The 22,353-nt window shown below is 40.0% G+C and overlaps 1 protein-coding gene and 1 long non-coding RNA gene across 3 annotated transcripts in view; one reads left to right on the forward strand and one right to left on the reverse strand.

The window, feature by feature from the left end:
- Positions 1–22,353, forward strand: part of kcnh3 (potassium voltage-gated channel, subfamily H (eag-related), member 3) — a 155,298-nt gene that overhangs the window by 92,258 nt on the left and 40,687 nt on the right. Inside the window, exons 2-4 of the mRNA XM_073473594.1 lie at positions 5,568–5,801; positions 12,967–13,101; positions 19,853–19,992. Of these exons, the coding sequence (XP_073329695.1) occupies positions 5,568–5,801; positions 12,967–13,101; positions 19,853–19,992 (509 nt within the window). The remainder of the gene's footprint in view (positions 1–5,567; positions 5,802–12,966; positions 13,102–19,852; positions 19,993–22,353) is intronic.
- On the reverse strand, positions 15,929–16,732 carry LOC141002306 (uncharacterized). 2 transcript variants are annotated; one of them, XR_012179625.1, is made up of 3 exons: positions 16,643–16,732; positions 16,241–16,387; positions 15,929–16,142 (listed from the first exon to the last, which is right to left on the reverse strand). It is a non-coding gene; the product is annotated as an uncharacterized lncRNA (long non-coding RNA). The 2 variants fall into 2 exon arrangements; XR_012179626.1 differs by having other exon boundaries at positions 16,619–16,688.

Consider the following 22,353-nt stretch of genomic DNA (forward strand, 5'->3'; position numbering starts at 1 on the left):
AGTTTTATGTATTTTAAAGGCCAATCTAGAGATGGCCATTGCAAATTAGCTTTGGCTATAAATGCTGTGGTGTGTGTGGCAGGTTATGCTATGAACTTATGCTACATACACAAATAAACACTAAAAAAATTAATGAATGAAAGACCGATCCCCAGTACTACAACACTAATGTGCGCTCATGATCGTTCATTCAGTGATTTTGACTCCTACTGCTTGAAGCGAGTTTGACTGTTCTCTCAGACATCAAGAGAAGGTGCTTATTTCAGCCACGAGCAGTACCTGGAGCCTTCCTCTCAGGTTGCATATGCCCAAACAAACTCCAGGTAGATAGCTAAACTGCCTTTAGCATGAGATGTGAAAACCCCCATCACCATGGGAAATAATGGCCTTATAAAAAGTTGTAATAGAAGACCAGAAATACTCAAAAAAGGTTTTTATCTGTTGTGGATGGTTAAACCATTTTGTTGCGTTGCAACACCACAAAAAGGTTTTGCTGCTTCTCATGTCTGTCTGCTCATATTGCCAGTAACTCATAGCTGTCAAACATATATAAGCAAGGCATTTGGAAAAAAGGCAAGCGACACAGTGGTTGTAAAATGGTTATTTACTGAAGTGTAAAGGGAAATGGGAACATTGCAACACAATAAATCACGTGATTTAGTCTCACCAGTTGGATGTTATCACACTCTGGATATTGTAAGCATCATACCAGTGATCCGAAACTCTGTGCACCTTGCAGAAACAGATGTTAATACTGCATTTCATTTTCTCTTCATCCCTCCATCATCAATGTCTCTTTTTTGTTTGTTTGTCCGAATCAAACCCACTCCAGTTCTGACGTATTGAACTCATAACAAGTGAAAACCAAAACAAGCCCTTGAACAGATTAAATTCTCACCAACAGGTCAGAAGCTCCAGTAAGAAAGCTGACAGATATTGAGTTTGTCAGCCTTTGTCTGCAACTAAGGATTAGATGTTTGTTGCTGTGGCATCACAGTTTGCATGAAATATGTTCACACTGCAGCAATGTCAAGGTACCGTGAATAATTCCCACATTTACTCTCCATGAATATGAGTGATTATTTTATTTTAACATTTTACAGTGATAATTGAACAAAGATTCTATATGAATTCAGTTGGTGTAGTGTCAGACTGACAGTATATATGAGCAAAAAAGAATCAAAACAACAGTGATTTGTCCGTGATTTAAATAAGTGCACAATGACCAGGGGATACAGGGACAGTAGTACAAATAAGTACAACACACACACACACACACACACACACACACACACACACGCACACACACACATTTGACCTCACAGAAAGTGGCATAACTGTCAGACAGCAAGACATTCATTAAACCAACTATGAATTCAGAATTGATGTAGAAAGGGGGAATGAGACAGGAAGAAGACAGCAGAGCAAGAATGAGCAGGAACTGACAAGAACAAGCACAGAGGATTGAGTTGAACCTGTATTGAACAGATGTAAGTGTGCTGAGGGAGAGAGAGGGAATGATAGGTACAGTAAGGTAAAGAGACATGGACATGGATCAGAGCATTCATTAAGGGAAGATGAACATGAAAACTAAGACTGACAAGAGCTAACAATGACTGCTTGAACATTTTACAAACCTTTAGAAAGTTAGATTGCGTCTGTGGATGCCATAAAAGTGGCATAAAGCTTTGTTTTATTTCTGTTTTCCACTTATTTAAACCTGCAGCGTGGGAGTAATATATACATATGAATATATATATATATATATATATATATATATATATATATATCTGAACAGTCAAGCCCTTTTGTGAATGTAACGGACTGTATTTCTCTCTGTATTTCTCTGTATATTGGATTTTTAAATCTGGAGTCTATGGGGACTTTTCTGCACCGGTAGTGATGCATTTTAAGTTAACCAGCAAAGACTGATCTCCCAGAGCTGATGGAAGCAACTGTAGGATGGAGCAAATAGGAGTATGGCGGAGCCAACGGCGTAATAAGCGTGTCAACAGTGTTACTGTAGTTACTGTCACTGCCAGAAGGGGGAGACAAAAGTTGAGCACTGCAGGTTCAACTAAACCAGCCTGTATTTCTTATGTTGCTGTAACACTTAATTTACCCAAGGGGATAAATGATAATCTTTTCCTAAAGGAAAATGCTTGTGATATACTTGACTGTATAAATTCATATGGTCACTATTGCACTAGGCGACATGTTGTGTTTAGTTATTACAGTGATGGTCACTGTAGTTTATTGGACCCGGGAAAGAAACCCACAGCCTCCTGTGTCTGCCCAGCAGAAAGGAATACCGGCGGCTTGTTAGAAGTGCCGGTACGCAAGAAAAAGTCAAGGTACACCAGAGAGTAAAATATAAAAATACCGGCAAGAACTTGCCCACTTCAAGCACTGGTTTTATGTATTACAGAAAAAGTCAACAGTGACCTGAGACATAACATTTTCATTAATATTTCACCAAAATCACAATCTCTCCCTTACCTTAACTGAAGTGCTTGTGTTGCCTACACCTAACCACAGACTGGTCTGGAAACAAACCCTGGTCCTCCTTGCAACTCCAGCACACTGCATTTATTCCTTCAAAGAAACGCTGTCTCAGGCAGCGATCATGTTGTTCAGCATTCAGCAAGTAATTAATATAAAATTTCTAGGAGACAGGGTTGACTACAGAGCATAGCTCTTTAAAGGGGGATTTATAACAATTTGTAGCAATTTACATGTATTAATCACTTTTTATTGGCCATATGTAAGCACATTGTAATGAGACTCTTTGTTTAAATTATTTAATGCTTCTGTACTGTGGATTTCTTTGTGAAGGAATTGGGTTGGATTTCCCCCTACAGTGTAAAGGAGTGCCTTGTCTCAGTGCCTCTCTTCGCTCTGCTAACAGAGAGCAACAGCAGCTAATGTTACTGTAAAATGAAGTCCGCTAACACTGCACAACACAAATTTCCACAGAGCCACTTTAAGACATTAGCCTTTTTAAAATGTGAAACTACACACCTAAAATCACATTATCAAAACTGACCCAGTGCCACAGTACTGGTTTAACTTTATTGAGTAGAGTTAACTCAGTATTAGGTCAAAAACGTTCGTGTCACTGATAAAACCTCGGGGAAAAATGCTGTTTTTTACATTACTAATATAATGTTATTTTTGTGTAACAAATGTATTATTAGTTCTGTTGTTAGTAATAAAAGAGCTCTTTTATTACTACTTACTTACTATTAGAGTAGATTATAAAAGTTCACAACCATACAACATTTCAGTTTAGGCAAATAACTCAACAGTTATATTAAAGACTAGCACTAACATTGGGTCTAAAACAACTCATTGTCGCAGAGGTAACTACTCGGTGAAGTTTACATCATATTATGTCGGTGCTACATTGACCTGGATCAACTTGTACACAAAGACTTACATCTTCAGTAGGGTTGGGTGTTACAGACAGCAGAGAGTCTGACTAAGCATTGTTAGGTTTGGTCATTTCAGAAACACTGAGTAAAGCTAGCCTTATCCTTTAATAATTCTAATTCTGAAAAAAAACAACAAAAAAAACAATCCCATGAAAGTATAACAAATCTTTTTGAAATGCAGTTGGAGCACGCTAATCCGCCAACTTCCACAGGCAATTGCAGTAGGCAAAATATGTATGTGTATTTGTTATCATGTGTAAACAGCATATTACCTTTGTTGTTGTTGTTGTTGTTGTTGTCGTGTAATTACTACCTGACACCTCTGGAAGCCTTAGGAGCGTTAGCCTCTGAGCCTCGTGTCTCATGCCTGGCAGCATATCCAAGCACAGTGCACTGGATGACATCAGGGTTAATTCCCACAGGATTAATCGAAAGAGGAAGCAAAGCAGCCAGCAGGGACTTTAAGGAGGGTGGTCTTCATGCGTGTTATTTGGTGACTTTGTTGACATCACCGGATATCTCTGCTGCCCCCCAGAGAGACTAAAAAGAGAGAAAGAGAGGAAGTGTGCTCGTGTCAGACATCGAGTAATTAGCTAATGAGCTGGATTGTTCTGTGCTGAGACTGACTGCTAGTGTGAGGCACGCTACATACTGATGTGCAACTTGAGCAAACTCCTTTCTTTCTCACTGACTTGTCACTGATGACAAGTTCCTTCGCTCTACACTTAATTTTAAGCTGTCATTCAAATGAGCTCAAAGCATCACAGCCAATGAAACACACACAAACGCAAACACACACACACACCTCACACATCAGCGTTAGGCCATGAAATATTTAATAAGGGGGTCTCGAGGGCCCTCAGAGTTGATGGATCAATGAGAGCGCCTGAGCACAAAGTAATAAATAGTCCATTAAATGAATATGCACTGGATAGATTCTCCACTTCGTATTTACACATGTGCACGTGCGCGCGCACACACACACACACAAACATCTATCTTCTTCTGGTCACAGATTGCTTGTAAGTAAACAGAGGATCATGGCTGCCATGTTCCTGCCTGTACACAGGATTGTTACTTGAGGGAGGGCGGATGTGATATTGGCTGCATGAATTAATGAAACCTCATAAGGTTCTGTGATGACTCTTGACAGTGTTTGCTTCACTCGATCAATTCTTGTTACTGATCCGCCGGGCTCCCTCTCTCTGAAAACCAGCAGCTGCACTTCCAGCAGTCTGTCTCCTCTCTCACAAAGAGGCTGCTTTCATGTGCATCATTTTGAATATTTTAGTAGAAAACAACTCTTAGAGTTTTGCAGAATCCCAACAACTATATGTAAGTCTTAGTTTCAGTGTTTAAGATTGATTTTGGATAGCTGCCTGGATATTTTGAGCAAATACTCATCTAACTGCTGAAACTGAATATTTCTTTGAAGTTTTCAGTGTTTTCCCCAGAGGTTCACTCTTGGCAGGACAATATAAGTCTCAGTCACATTTATACCCTGGTAAAATAGAATTCTCAATTCATCAAAATGTTGTATATGAGAATTAAAGCAGGTGACGAGCTTCATATTAAATATATCAGAGGTCAGATATGTTAAATGGTCACTCTGTAAATGTCATAGTTTCATAGCCCACAACACATTTCTGGAGCTTCACAGCAAAACAGCGTTGCAGCGTTCTCATCAACAACTGAAGTAGCTGGGGACTTGATTTAAAATGTAAAAACTCCAACAACTCCATAAAATGGCTCCATACAGCTTGTTCAGCATAATCCAAGTCTCAGGATGTCCCAAGATCCCAAATTGATTTGGAAAGATGTTACTCATACCCTAGACAAGTGCACCCACTTCAGACAGGGTGTGTGCTAACACTTTAGCTTGTCAGCGACAGTGAAGATTTTGGCTTAATAACTGTCTTTTGAATTCAGTTGTTTCAAATCAGTTCAGGAGAATGCTGCATTGCTGTTTTAATTTTTGGTTGAACTTATCCTTTAAGAGTTCATATAGGTCTTGTTGAAGTCACAAATCAGATGGTATGGAGAAAAATTCATAGATAAAATCACCTAATTATTCTAGTTGTTTACCTTTCACAGTTGCATTGATCACTCTCCATTCTTTCTTCTGTCCTACAGACAGCAACTTTGTTCTGGGAAACGCCCAGGTGCAGTCGCTCTACCCCATTGTCTACTGCTCTGATGGCTTCTGTGAGCTCACTGGTTATGCCCGTGCTGAGCTCATGCAGAAGAGCTGTGCTTGTCACTTCCTGTACGGCCCGGAAACAAGTGACCGGTTAACAGCTCAGATCCAAGGAGCCCTGGATGAAAGGAAGGAGTTCAAGACTGAGTTGGTCTTCTACAAGAAGGAAGGTGAGACTGCATGAGGAATCTGTGTGTGTGTGTGTGTGTGTGTGTGTGTGTGTGTGTGTGTGTGTGTGTGTGTGTGTGTGTGCGTGTGTGTGTGTGTGTGTGTGTGTGTGTGTGTGTGTGTGTGTGTGTGTGCATGTGTGTGTGTGTGTGTGTGCGTCTTCATTTGTGTATGTACTATGGCTTTGTGAAGACTGAGACTTGAACTAAAATGTAAATTAGTATTCTCTAAATTAGGTTGTCTTGTGGACAGATGTATGAGCTAAAGAGATGCCTTTGACTTTGCAGGAAGTCATTTGATTCAATGCAGTATAAAAATATCCATATATATATGGAGCAACAAGTGTATTTTCAAAATTAATTAGAATTGAGTCAAGTGAAAGTAGAATATTTGAGGAAAGTAAAGGCACCATCATAAAAACAAGGCTGCAGGCACATTGTGTGTTCTTGACTAACATCTGCTACATGTCCCATGTGATTCGCAATATTTCCAACTTGTTTCCCATCAAGTGAAAGCACATATCTGTTCACACGTCAGTGGGATTTTTGAAAACAGAGTTTTGGAACAAAAATGATTCCAAAGCCCACCGAGGCAATGTGATTGTGATTTTGGGCTATATAAATAAAATTGATTTGATATGATTTAATCTGAAATGATCTCATGTGCCGAAGCAGATTCTTTACTCTGTGGTTGGTTGCTTAGTTCTAAAAAATACTATGAAAAAGGCAGAGAAATATGACTGCTCTTCACAGAATCCTCCCAGATAAAACTACTTTATTAAAACCTTATCAGCATTGTCAGCATACACTGAAAAGACCCAATTTTGGAGCAAATGTGGGTAAATGCTTCATCATTACCAAGGAGCTATGTAATAACAGTCTTTGGTGATTAAGCCCCATCGTGATATTTTAAGAGGGAGGGTGAAGCAGTGAGCAGTATAGGAAACCCCTGATGGAGCCTAGACACTGGTGGTGGTGATGGACACATCAGAAGGTTTGCTTGTGTGGCAATTCAGGATGCCCATATACCACTTCAAAAGATTTTAGGAAAACTGGCATCTAAACTGGAAATGAACCCTGCAGTGATTTAATTGGGCTAGTCACTGAGGATTTGCATCTCATAATGTTCACTAACAGGCACAGAAAGTTTCATGGTGAATGTGAATCATTTCTGAAGTAGCGAGTTAGCCCACATGCATGCGCCTGGAAAGTTGTCTCAAGACCACTGAGCAATGCCCTTAGCCCATACAAACGAGAAAGATAAAGAGAAAACCATTCCGACAACATCATGTATGACATGAAATGCTGCTGACATACGTATACTGTAGATTGAATGCTATGCCAGATTCCATGTGTACGACTCAGATGACTGAGGAAGTGAATGTGTGTATTACAGAGCAATTTCATCTGTAAAGTCAAAAGAGCTTTTATCTCGCAGTGGCTACCAGCAACCCAACAACCAGCAAAGGAATGTTTTTAAAAAGGGTAGAAAACACATACAACTTCATATGAATGCCATCCATTGACGACAGTCTGAACTCTAGTAATGTGAGTGTGCTCTCTTTGAGTGGTTTTCTGAAGCTTCAGAGTGAACTGGAAGAAGAGACGAGAGATGTGTGTGTTTGAGTGTGTATACAAGAGAGAAAGAGAGCCACAGAAAAACAGAGTAATGAAAAGCCTTGAGGGAGAAGAGGGCTTTGAAAGAACAGAAGGAGAAAATCTTCATTCATTCATCCACTTGTTATTAATTATAAATAAATCAAAGTTTTGATTTGTGATAAAAGGGAGGCAGGCAAGCAAGGAAGTTAAGAAGCAAAGGTCCAGTTCACAAATACAAAATAGGAGTTAGAGTCACATATAGATGGAAGAGAGACCAAGCGTGACATGGACACATCTGCTCCTGTGAGATATAAGCCTCCAACAAAGAGCAACACAGTGGTGTAAACGCTTGTTTCTCTCAAACACACACAAATGACAAATTAGGAGTGTTTCATGCTTTTTATCAGTTCTCTATGAGCTCACATTAGCATTTTAGCTTTTCTCCAGGGGAGCAAAAAGGAAAAGAATAAACACATTTATCCAGCTTCCTTACTCTGATCGCCATAGTTCTCTCACCAAAGCCTGGGGCACGATTGATTCCTGTGCTTTTCATTGCATTACATACACATTATATATTCATATCAATATGATTCACAGGGCAGTAAATACACAGGAATGAATAAATATTAACACATTTCAGAAGGTATAGAAAATATTATCTGCTGAATTTGTTTGACTCCATTTCTAAACTAACATTAGCTACTGTTGCTCTCTGTTAGCGGAGCGGAGAGAGGCACTGAGACGAGGCAGTCAAGGACGGCATAAAGTCACATCCTTTGGACTGTAGCAGTAAATCCAACCATAGTCCTTTACGAAGAAATCCACAGTCCAGGAGCGTTGAACAACATCAACAAATCGTCCACAGGCTTGTATAAGCAACCGAGAGAGACGGGGAAGGTCTCATTATTATAATCCGCTCACATATGGAAAATAAAAAGCTAGTTGTTTGAGCCCCTTTAAAGAAAAAAGAGCAAAGTAATATTTGAAGATTTATTGGCAGAAATTGAATATAATTTTCATATTTACATGTTCATTAGTGTATAATCACCTAAGAATCGTTGTGTTGTCATTACCTTAGAATGAGCCTTTTAGATCTACAGAGGGAGCAGAGTCTGCCATGTTGCACCACCACGTTTCCACAGTAGCCGAGGACAGACAAACCAAACACTGAATTGGGGGAGCCTTTTGTGTTTTTCATGCTTTTAACAGCTGCTGTAAGAGAGGGGGAGGGGAGGGATGTTCAGTTGGTTGCTATCTGCAACCTCACAACTAGATGCCACTGAATCCTAAACGCTGGACCTTAAAGAGTAAAATACTCACATACAAAAATGAATTCACCTGTAACTATATTGTAATAAATACTTTTTAGGTAATACATGGTATACAGTGGTCATGAGGTTACAACTGGTTTGATTTTAATAGTAAATATTCTAAAGTAGAGACGAAAAGTATTAACAAGCCAGTGGCCTTAACCTTGATGTGCGTCATAGCATCATGCCTGATAAGGGGCGAAAATTAGCGTGTCCTCCCAGGTGTTGTGTTTTCATCACAGCTGATCAGAGCTGCAAGTGATACACTAATGAAAACTGCAGAGTCATCACTTGACAGGGGACTGAATACTGATTGTACACATTCACATTAAAGATAAAAGCCGGATGTTAGTGGGTGGCAGTGGGTTTTTTGTTGAGTGTCCATAGGTAGTTTGATGACCTTTCCTAGTTACCAGCATAGCTCCTCCCAACTATAAACTGGATGGAGGTCTAAGCAGCCAGAGTAATTCTTACAATAACTGGTGAAATGATAAATGTCACTTAATTACCATTTGTGTTATTTTACCAGAATAAATCCCTGTTCTAACCTTCTGTCAGTAACAATCTCAGTAAAAATGCTGCTGCAATCAAATAATGATAAGTGATATATTTTAATGACAGCCTTTCATTCTCTAACCTCACACTCGGCTCATAGTTATGAATGAATAGACAGAACAGGAGACCGTGCATGCTGTCTAAACCGCTATTGTTTACCATCATGTTCCAGTCAAACAGGGACAAATTCAGCCTCAGTATGGTTGATGTTTTTATTGAAGCAACCCTCCCACTTGTTTGAATGCATATTCACATTCATGATCCCCCATCGGGAAAATGTCTTGGGAGTTGCAGGGAACAGTATGCAATGTACCAAATGCAGCCCATAAAGTCACGAGTCAGAGATTACATGTAACAGAAAACCAAAACAGCTTGTTTTCACCTGATTTCATGCATTTATGTAGCAGCCAGCAGACGTTGATGCTCATGTCTGATAACCTTTTTTAAGGGACAAAGCTGGTGATATTCTATTTTTTCCCTGACTGTTAACAAATCATGTGAAAAGACCGATAACTAACAAAGAATTGATTCTAGTAGTACTGTCCGTATAGTCGCAGTTTGAAACATCTTCTTCTGTGCAATAGACTTCTACTGTTGTTTAGTAACTGTTAAAAACACAGTTTCACTGGGTGACATGTTCCTTTTCACACACGCTGTAGTTAATTTTGGTTCAATCCCACTTACATTATCCTCACAAGTGCATCAAATGTGTATTCATCTGCAGCTGAAAATAGTCCTCAACAAATGCACCATTTACTCTTTTTGAGCAACAAAACACTAAAACACTAAAACCTATAGTGTCCAGCTGTTTTAGGAAATTAGTCTTTTTTTAAAGAATAAAAGTGTTTTCAACCATTTTTATCATTAACATCTTCAAAAAATTGTTAAGAATTGTTTTTGACCACACCCAACCGCTCTCATTAGTGATGCTAGATTTCAACCAGAGAGCTGCTATTCAGCCTGGTGTTGATCTTTAAAACCAGTGGATGAGGAGCAAAATATTTTTGCATGGTATTTAATTTCAGTTTTGTTTTGTTTTTTACCAATATATTGAACACAGCTGCACTTACACTCATCACTACAGACTCCTCTTAGCAATATCTCCCCAATAGCCAAGGGCTTAATTGATGCATGTTCAGCATTGGTATCAAATGTGATGTGCCTTGGCACGACAGTCAGAAGAATCTCATATAGCAAAGGTGGGCTCGTTTTCTGTGGTTTTCTAGTTCTCAGTTGAAGCACAGACTTGTGGAGCTTGAATGCGAATCTGTACTTCCTGCATTCTCTCCACACTGTGCCTACTCACATGGGGATCTTGTGAATTCTGAGGATATAGTTAGAAAAAGCAGCTTTTCATCCAAGCTGAAGCACTGCATATGAATACAATCTAATTATAGCTGTAGGCACATGGTACCCCTGAATATAATTAATGGATGGTCACACATGGAAAAGTTCTGCGAATATAACGTCCTCTCAACTGGTCATATGCAAATGATTTCTTCATGAATGATTTTAGCAACGGTATCGCTGAAACAAACATCTTTGAGGAAACAAAATACTCTGAAACCTTATGAAGTCGTTCAATTTAGATCGGTCAACATAATAGAATGTTATACAAACCATGTGATAGTGAAGAGGTTGTTACTGATATTGTGAAAAAAAAGTCACTTCATCAAATCAAATCAATTTTATTTATATAACCCAAAATCACAATCACATTGCCTTGATACGCTTTACAGTCTGTACATTGAGCAACATCCTCTGTCCTTAGACCCTCGATTTGAGTGAGGAAAAACTTGCCATGTTGAGGAAAAATACCTTTTGGGGGGGTGGCAGAAACCTCAGGAAGAGCCACAGAGGAGGGATCCCTCTCCCTGGATGAACAGACATGCAATAGATGTTGCATGTACAGATCATAATCATAGTTTACACATTTCAGTAGCAGAATATCTGATACAAGGAAATCATATAAAATATATGTGAAGAGTGTTGATCCAGGACGACTGAGCAGGCCAAGTGTTCTGAGGGCTTCTTTAGAACTGTCTCACTCACATATAACTTCCACATGGGCTCTCATTCTCCACAGTGTAATGCATACAATGATCTCAGTCAGTCTAAATGACATTTCACAGAAAACAACAAGATTTCATGGTTATGTTTTGTGAAATGTTGCTGTGTTTTCGACTTCAGGGCCACCGTGCAAAAAGTACAACATTTCCACATGGGAACATGGTGGGGGTGAGATAGCACCTAACATTAGATTAGTATTCAGGTTTTCAATTACTGATGCTCCATTTGGGATGTTTTTCTCTTGACTGAGCCTGCTGACATACATACTGACAATATCTTGACTAAAGGAACATCAAGTGAGCTTACAGAATAAAAGGTGACATTACAGACACACATTAGTTAGTCGAGTTGGATCCCAGACCCTTTATTAACACAGTTCAATTAATACACTAAACAACAACATGTTCTGAAGACTCCGAGGCTTCATGGACCTGCAATGTCTAACTTTGGTTGGTAGGCTGTGATTGGACAGATGTTGGAGGAGGATTTTGGCTATGGTCAGATAAACCCCATGCCAAATCATGAAGCTGTACTGAGGAGCAGCAATGCTTTGAGCTAAATGCTTTTGTCAGCATGATTACATACTCACTGTGACATGCTGGTATTAAAGGAATAGTTCACTCTAGAACGAAATTCAGTCATTATCGACCCACCCTCATGCTGATGAGAAGTCCGGTGTAGTTTCTTATTCCTCAAAGTGCAGCTGGAGACCCGCGGGGGCACCCTCCTGCAGCAATAATCCATATAACGAGCGTAAGTGGCGCCCGAGACGAAAAGGTCCATAAAACTACAAAAACTTTGTAATATTCCTCCATACTGCTCGTCCGCTGCAATCCAAGTGTCCTGAAGTGGCGACATCCAGAGTTTACTCAAACTACGTCATTTAGTACATTTTTCTAGCCTAAACAGTCACTATACTATATTTGCCTGGAGGCACGCGGCAGATATAGCTGACGAGCAGTATGGAGGAATATTACAAAGTTTTTGTGTAGTTTTATGGACCTTTTCGTCTTGGGCGCCACTTACGCTCGTTATATGGATTATTGCTGCCGGAGGGTACCCCCGCGGGTCTCCAGCTGCACTTTGAGGAATAAGAAACTACACCGGACTTCTCATCAGCATGTGGGTGAGTCGATAATGACTGAATTTTGTTTTAGAGTGAACTATTCCTTTAAGCAGGTATGACGATTGCAATGTTCACTATCGTAGTTTAGTGTTTTAGCAAGCTAACATTTGCTAAATATCAGTTATTATTATGGCTGAGGCTCGTGGGTGTATCAGTAATTCTGAGGGGATTTTGTCATTAACAAAAGTATTTGACAAATTGTCAAAGAGGACTGAGGAAAAAGAGCTAATTAAAATATGACACAATCCAGTGTTCACCAAATTGTTAATACAGAAGCCTGTGGATAATTTGCATTTGATATTATTGCACATTATATTATTTCATTATTGGATAATATTTATAGTGTGCAATACAGATTAAGAAACATTTGGAGTTGTGCTGAGAAATAAGTTCTTATCCTGATGTGTGTTTGTTTTGTTCATAAATAATAGTAGTACATCATATTTTATGTACATTTGGCCTGAGAGGATGTATTGACTGTGTATGTTTGCATCTGTGTTCTGTCCAGGTACACAGTTCTGGTGTCTTCTGGACATTGTACCCATTAAAAATGAAAAGAGTGAGGTGGTTTTGTTCCTCGTGTCCCACAAAGACATCACTGACAAGAAGAAGGACCAGGATCCTGAGCAAGGACCTGAGACAGGTGAGTTTATATAAATTACACTTGCTTACAGTTCTGATAATGGATGTAATGGTGAACATGTCCTCAAACACCTTAAACATTGACTTGTGTTTAGAAACCAAAACAATGAAGCACACAAACAGAAGATAGGTATTCTTATTGGTCCTGTTTTGGGGTTACCTGTTCTGTCTCTTTGTTCCTCATTTGACACTGTAATCTGGAGACAATGCCCATCTAGAGTTCATAATGCAATATTCTGTATCTGTAATGTACTAATGGGTACGGTGGAGAATTGAAAACCACACATATGAGGTTAGAGATGCTACGTGTTCTGATGTAACACATCACACCATCTTTATATTTTCATTATGTCAGCAGTGTTACATTTGGTAGTTGAGGCTGTTATTCTGTTTCACACTGGCTGATTCAAATGTTAAAAAATAAAAAATCAATCTTCCATGACAACTCTGTCATCTTGGCAGGAACCTCTCAGCTGTGCCTCTGCAGTTATTATGATTTCAAACAAACAACAATTAAGCATCAATTACTAATTTTTATCCGTTTTTCATCCTGCCTCTTTTCCCCAGTGTAAATCTCTGATTAAATAAGTGTCTGTCAATTTGAATATCGCATTAATATTAATGACTGCTTCTATTAAACGCACATGGTGAACCATAAACATTCTGTCAGAGATGACACAGCTTGCTACACAATATGATAATGCAGATACTTGATACAGTTGAAATTACCAGGCGGTATTTGTGAGTTAATTAGAGGCAGTCAGGAATTTTTTGTTGCCAGGGAGTATGCAGACGCCACTGACAGCGTTCTTACACAATTACTGACAACAAAAAATTAAAATACATCTTGTGAATGGATTGATATATTCTTATGTCCAAGAAAACTATTCAAAAATCAGAGTGATACTGTCCTCCCAAGAACAATAGCAGTCATTTTGACAAGTGCCACAGAACAATATATGGTTACTTCCAGATGAGAGAGTCCTCTAGCAGCCATTGTAGTTAAGATGGGATCAATGGAGGAGATCAAATCACATTATCACAAAAGGACACTGTCCACGTGGGGAGGAGCTTCAGGAGAGAAGGGTCCTGTTTGGGGACCACATGTCTGCAAGACAACGGGAAGCAAGTAGACTCCCCATATGTGAGACGCGTGCATGACATTAGCAGTCTTAAATGGTCACATTTAGTTATGTGGTCAACCATTTCCTGCCAGCAGGGGTGTCACATTAAACATCAAAACACTTTTATGTCATGCTAACACGCATCGACATACAAGGTATTTTGTCTTTTATTTGGATACTTGTTAATATTGGTATATTTGAAAAGAAAATCTGTAAGCCTTGAAGGCATAGCTCTTAATCTTATCCTTTAATATAACTTGCCAGCATACTTTATCTGCAGGATTTAAAAGTGCACCCTAAGCCAGGTTAGTCCCTTCATTAGACTGTTCTTTCTGTTGCTAAAAGTCAAGTTGCCTACCTGACATCACGTCCTACCAATAAGAACGTATGTAAGTGCAACGGATCTTCACACATTGACCCTGCGCAGTTGCAGCCCAGATTTTTTTTAGGCTTGTCAAGCTGTTTGTTTTGTGTTCTGTGAAAACAGAGTGAGAAATCCCAGCATGCCAGTCTGAAAGAGCAGACTGAACGTCTTAAAAGCTTGTTTTGAGTTTGTGATGGGAATGTCTTGAATTACTGTGCAGTGTGTTCAAAAACTCAATATTTTGCAATCCTGCAGACGTTACACTGCAAACACTGAATACACAGTTTTTACAGACATTCAATTCTTACTTTTAGATTTCCAAATGATGTTGCCTTGCACAAGCAGATGTCAATACAGAGAATTTGAGAGCTGAATACCGACCTTATAGAGAGCCGGGGAGAGAAGCAGAGTAATCAGGACTCTTAAGATGAAGTGGAATGTTTAAAGTTTTAGTTTCTTTAGATTGGTTTTCAGAGCTGCTGTTTGTCAGGCTTCCTGTTGGAGAAAAAGCACCTGCTTGAAACCACTTACCCAATTTTTCCTGACTTGCTCAGGCTCTTTCATTTGGCTCAATATCTCATCACCTTACCACCAAAATAATTAAAAGCTGGCTTTCATATACTCTGGCTTTGTTTTACACACCGCATGAGTTATTCCATTTTAAATGTAAGCTGCCAAATTAGGAGTGTAGCACAAACCACAGGGGGCAGAGGACAGACCGCAAAACAGACAGAAGACACAGAATAGGATTTACATGTTTTTTATACATGCATACATTTCTGATTATAACCATTACATTCAGTTTTCTGCTAAATTTAGCACCTCTGGATGTCAGAAGAAAATGAAAGTTGAAAAAAGTTAAACAACTTAAAAATGAAGGAAAATAAAGACACTTGTGAGGCGATGAGTTGACGCCACACACTAACCTGACTGGCAGCTCACCTTTAGCACTTAGCTCAGCATGAGATGCCTTTTCAAAATCACAATCAGTAAGTGAGATGGACAGAAGAAGGCTGGGAACACATTAACAATTCAATACATTTAAAGAAAGAGAGACTTTGACTGTGTAACTGTGCAGAATATAGCAAGCTTTATATTCATTAACACCAAGTAAAGTACCTTTAAAAACAGACACACACTCATAGCTGCCAACTCTCACGCTTTCGCCGTGTGACACACGGTTGAGTGCGTGTGAAAACAGGCAAAACCGTGTGACACACGGTTAGGTGTGTGAGTTGGCAGCTATGCACACTGCTATGTGCCACAACTTACTCACTCACTCAGGTATGTCTAACGGTTGTAGTAAGGAACAGGTGGACTCAAAAGTGATGCCAAACAGGTAGTGACTTGAAAGGTGAATTTATTGATCACAAGAATGGTTTCGCTGGTAGGATGAGACGGTGAGCTTGAGCGCAGTCCGAGGGCTCCCTGGGTGGTGCAGGTGGAGACTCACGGTTTACACAGGAGGCTGGCTCAGGCAGTTGAGGTTGTGAGGGGTGGGAGGCTGGGTGGTGAGTGGTTGAGGACCTGGTTCTCAGGTATGGTCCGGTCACACTGGAAGAGGAGGAAGGCAGGGTTAAAGCGCTAGCGAGTGAACACAAGAAGGCTTTCTAAATACATAAACTCAAGAGACACCGAGAGCAATCAAGTACCACTGGAGCTGGCAACAATAATCTGGCACCGTGCAGAGGGAAGGTCTGGGTGTAAGTGCAGGTGCTGATTATACTCAATGTGCTGCAGGTGTGTGGATCGGCACCGCCGGCCAGCAACAAAGCCACGCCCAGCCTCACCAAGCACCTCTGAAAATAAAAAAGCACAAATCACAGACCACAAACAGGCCACCACAAAGTCCAAATCATAACAGTATGCATACTGTGTTTATTGTATTAATAATTAAAAATGTATAGCCAACCCATTTTACCCACTAGCACACACGGGCTCCCCCAGAGAACATACTGTATGTTCTGAAAACCAGCACTATCAGTAATCACTGCATAATGAGAAGAATCTCCCCTAAGGTGTGCAAATACCATCTCTGTCTTTGCAGTCCTCACCAAGCATGTTGAGCAGTCGAAGTGAAAATACACAGCAGCCTTCTCTACACCCTGAGACCTCAGCTCTCTCTGCTTCAAGAGGTCATGCTGATATTCTCTCAGTGTGCTCCAGCTGCCTCCTATCAGATGAAGCAGGATGCCTGGTGCATTCATGTGTCCCTGAAAGCAATAGTTCACCACTTTGGAAAAATGACAATCACCAGTTAGCAAATAAAGAAAGGGTGAATGGGTGAATGTGTTGTTTTATGGGGGCTTATGGGCTAGATAATTTCATGGGCTGAACCAGTAGCATTGTGTGTTAACAGTCTAACCCTTAGCTAATAGACAAATAAGTGTACTTACCAAAATGTCTAACTATCTCTTTAAATGCACAGTATAGATTGTTTTTTCCTGCCAGGGCTCTCTCAATCAGGACAAAACAACAGATGCAAGTAGAGTTGGATCATGGGAGCTGTTATCTTTGTTGTTAAAAAAACACCATTGCCAATCAAAATCTATTTACCCAGCTCAGGCAGAAATGTTCACAGACAAAGTAATGTATCAAAGTTTTATTCATAATATGTTTAGTCATGTACAGAGACCTCCTTCTTCACTCTCTGACTCTCCCCCAGAAGTCTTAGTGACAGCCAGAGGAAATGCACCGTTGAAGGGAATTAGAATTCATGTGGGTGTGAAAACATTTGGGATAATGTAAGTACACAACTCAACAAATATATAACAAAGGTCTAGTCTTTTTTAGACATTTTATTACAAAAATTACACATTTTATATGTTTAAGGTGTAAGCGACTTGTACAACATAGCATCCAAACAGGTCTAAAGGCAAAAGTGTTCATAACTGTCGAGGATGGCCAAACTGTAACATGAGGTGAAAAGCTGTCGTGGGGCGGTTGCAGTCATTCATGTGGGAATAACTGTTCGCACTTTTGGAAACTTTTTGACACACAGAAAGTGACTTTAATTATAGTGTATAGAGCAAAAAGGGGAGCTTGAAAGCTTGGAAAAAAGCTCACGTTTTCACCGATGCACAGCTTGCAAATAACAGTGTGAAGTGGATGTAATTGTCAGATTGGTGGTTTCAGAATGTTATAGAAACCTTTGGACGCATCCCCCCCAATTTTGGCATTGAAAGGTTGTGGGTAGAAGGAGTTTCAGAAACTACTTAACAATCTGACAAACACTTAATTTGATGCATTCTGGCACCTTTAAAGTCACACTAGCTGGGGTAATGAGCATGTTGAGGAAGACTGTCTTCTTCCACATCGGAGCCCTGGTAGACTATCATTACTGAAACACAGAACGTCATAAACCTGGGGATTACATGCAGGGCTCATGTTCTCTGACATTTTTTAATAACAAAGGACAGGAACCTTTCGCTAATTGACCGCAGCCTACACTAAATCCACTACTGTTCTCTTTTAGGAGACAACTAAGACAGTTAAGTGAGGCCAGCTGGTTCCATAAATATGCAACCAATAGTTTATTATGAGTGTCCCTCTTCTGGTCGACCCTTAATGTCTGAAAGCCTCCTCTTCCCAGTGGTCCAAACTCCTGTGCCCACGGATTACACACCAACAGTCTTAGGGTGCTCTGAGCTCCCAGTTCGCCTCGGGCAAAGTCAGCTAGCTGTACGACTAACTGAGCTAATAAGCTAACAGCAGGTTAAGTAAATCATGGGGAGTTGAGGCAGAACAGAGGGAAAGCCAGAAAACATTAAAAATAGCCAAGTGTCCATCTGAACAATGAAACAGGTTTTAATTGCTGCCATCATGTTGGCCATTAAAAGATCCTTATTTACCTAATTTACAATGTAAGTGATAAGGGGCACAATCCACAGTGGAATTGTTGTGTGAAAATGTATTTAAACATTTATCTGCAGCTAATATGAGGCATGTTAAAGCATTTTAGGAATGAATCTGTTAATGGCCAGTTTGAAAAGGAGAGATGATTCCAGCAACTAAAGACTGTTTCCATGTTCATATGGGCATCTGACAGACTTTAAAAATGGGCAACCTGTCCTATAATCTGATGATTGAAACAAGTCAGTGACGGGTCATCCTGAAGTGTAAACCAATGAGCTCTTAGATATGGAGAAACAGGCAGTTTGATTTGATAAAAGAGGCCTCACGGCAAATCCAGCCAGGAATTTCTATCAATTATAAATATAATATATCCCATCAGCCTCCACTGTCCTTTAATGTAGCCTCCTCCTTTTTCACAAGAATACTCTGCTTGAATGTAGTTTAGCAAACGAACTTTGATCTTGTACATCTGTGAAAACAGATGCTGGTGCAGACGCTGTATAACACTATCCCGAGACAGAAAACACACACCTTGTTCATGCCAGATATTTGTTGGTTGTATTGGACTTGTGAATAAGAGCTACCAGTCACAACAACAGCAGTTAGTTTCTCCGTGCATCATCTGAAACATTTGAAGTCCACCCCTGATACAATGAACAAATCAGATTTACTGGCTGAAAATGAAAATGATTTGGTTACAAGGGTGGGTATTTGCCAAGCATGACATCATATTATGGAAAGACAGAGGAACATCATAATAGGAAATGTAAAGTGGAAATGGAGAGAACAAGAAGGGATTTTCTGTCTTAATGAAGGCTTTACAGAAAACAACTCCCTTCATCTACTGTACATACCTCGTACCTCTGAGGCCTCTGTATGATCATCTGTCCTTTTCCTTCTTTTGCCTGCACAGTGACTACTTTGCATTACCTGAACTTTTCTTTCTCTATTCAATATGTGAAAAGACGATGGCAAGAATAAGATGCTGGAGGCTTGTAGCTTTTATTACTGATTCTGTCCTGTAAATACAGATCTGGATCTCTGCCCAGATCATCAAATATTACCTCAAGCATACCTTGCTCAGTCAATAAAGAGCCAGAACAGCAACAAGCAGGTCAAATCATATGAAATAGTTACTCTAAAACTTAAACTGTTGTACATCAGAACATAGAACTGACACAGAAAAGTTGTGAACAAATATATAGGGAGTTCCACTCTAAAACATGCCAACAAACAATGATGATTTGATTTTTAAGATGGTTTAAGACATGTTTCAGGTTATTATTTTCACTGCCCCGACCTATGAAAGACTGCTGCTGGAGTAGTGAAGCCATGTTTGGGTTAATACAGAGCTTTGTTTCAATTCTTACCCTGTGTTGTGACTCAGCATGTTACGATCTCCTCCACAGATGAGGAGACAGGTCTGGAGGTGCATCAGGTAACTCGCCCCCCAGGCTTCAATGCCAACCGGCGCCGCAGCAGAGCTGTTCTCTATCACCTGTCAGGACATCTGCAGAAACAAGACAAGAGCAAGCTCAAGATCAACAATGTGAGTTTCTCTGTATATGTCTGCACTGGTACATCTTTACTTCAGTGAAAGACGGGAGTTATCCTGCGGTCAGTGACTGCACAAGCGCATTATACATTATTCTAACTCGTATTTTTGGAATAATAAGGTGTGTTGTTGCCAGAAGATGTATCTCATGCCAAACTAGCCCCAGAATGCCCCTCATGTAATCATTATTTTCACTTTTGAGACTTTGCACAGATGATTACATTCAAGTCACAGAGGTAAGGATATGTTTTTCTGAAGGATAAATATAGTACCAGACGAACTTCAAAAAACCCTTACAGGTTGTTCAACAACAAACAATCTGTTTGGAAGACATCTCCAGATTCTTCAAAGACTCTTTATCCAGATGGGATAAAAACTTATTCCTGCTTTGCAATAAAAAGAAGTTTGTTTAATTGTTTCCCAAGTTACAACACTATTTCTTTAACCTAACAGCAAGGTTAGGATCTACAATTATTGCTTGTATTTACATTATCATATGATGCAACACACATACTGTGCATTGTCCACTCCTAGTTCAACACACCACAAAGATTCCAAGGCTGGTAGCCAGGGGATCCTCACTGTTGCGACACAGCATTGCAGTATTTGTGTGTCCACTACACAGTACGGTGAGCAGCACACAGACGGTGTGAAGGTCATCAGAAGTGGAGTCACTTCTGTTTGACTTTGGAGTAAAAGAACTCTAAGTTTTGCTGATGTCAGTGTTAAAACAAACATGCAGACCTCTGCAGTTTACATCCTGTAAGTGTGATGTCAACTAAATGAGGGACTAGAAGATAATGTATTTATTTTAAACAGGGAATTTATTGGTTGCATATGAAAATTGTTGGAAAAGTGATTAAAAAAATCAATAAGTCTGATACAAATATCCAGGTCTTTCATACAGATGTCTCTGCAATTTTCTTCCTAAATGTCCCCAAACATCCATCCACAATATTTGACATCATTTTCTATCTGCTATTTCCATCAATGAAACGAAACTTGAAATAAAAGAGGGTCTTACATCAAACTGACATCTGTGAAATACCTTAATATAGATTTGTACCACTGGCTGTACAAATGGTTCACAGAACCATCATGACATCGATCACAGGTTTCTGTACAGCCAAAATGAAGCACACCACCAGCTGTCGTCATCTTGGCAGCACCTGACTCTGCCTAACTCCCAGCTGGGCAAAGAGCTTGTGTGGGGTGAGCTGAGGTGGGCCGAGGTGAGCGGACTGAGGCCTGGTTATTGAAAAACACCAACCAAGATAAAAGCTACCATGCTAGCTGTGTTCACACAGAAAGAAATGTGAATCACCTCACATTATTCACAGTTTGATCACAGGTTTGTTTGTCCCAAACAGCCTGAATACCTAACTGTACATTAGACATAAGATAGCGGGCAAGAACAGGCACAGAGAGACACACAACTGTGTCTGTTTGTGTTCAGTTTAATGTTAGCTTCTGACCAAATTAGCACTCACCAGAGATCCTGGATCTTTCTGTTATCCTTCAATGTTTTTTCTCTTTCCCATCTCCTCTCTGTACGTTCATAAAGTATAATACACTGCCCCTCCATTCAGCAGTCAAATAAGAGAGAATTAGGGCACATTACAGTGAATTTCAGCAGCGCCGCAGCCTGTTGCTGCAGACAGCTTGAGAAGTGACAGTTCCACTTTTTAATTCCTTAAGTTTAAGAAACAAACTGTGCTCTCCTAAACTCCAGGTGTTTATTCCGTCAGAAGCTCCAGGCTCTGCCCACAGTTAGTTCCTCCAGAGCTCCCCAGCTCTAGCAGCTGTCTGCCAGTTAACACTAACAGGGTCGCTCATTAATCTAAAACACTGCCGTCTGTCCCTCCACTCTGTTAAGACCATTAACATTAACTTATTATTTGTCCGATATTTGCATGAAAAATTCTCCAAAAGGCATGAACACCCCAAACATGGCAGAGAGGTCGAGTTATGTGGCTGGAATGAGGTGAAGCTGAGAAGACAGCTCCCTGGCTCATAGCCTTAATATAATTTAAATGAGTTAATTGTTTTTTTATTGTGTTCATTTCTGCATCATTAAAGTTGGGCATTTGAACATGGGGTCTACTGTGGAGCCAGCCTCAAGTGACCGTCAAGGAACTGAGGGGACTTTTTGGCACTTCCACATTGGCTTTATTTTTCAGCACCAGAGATTGCTTTGTTTGATTTGTACACACTGTAATTCAACCTGACAAACAGTAAAGTACTAGTAGGCATTTCTGTTACTCATCCGGGTTCATAATGTCAGCCTGCACAACATGAACTTGAAGAAGTTCAGCTAGTGAGTGCATGAGAAGATGTTTTATGCAGGTGTGTGTG

The sequence above is a fragment of the Pagrus major genome, chromosome 9 (assembly GCF_040436345.1).
Source record: "Pagrus major chromosome 9, Pma_NU_1.0".
NCBI classification, from domain to species: Eukaryota; Metazoa; Chordata; class Actinopteri; order Spariformes; family Sparidae; genus Pagrus; species Pagrus major.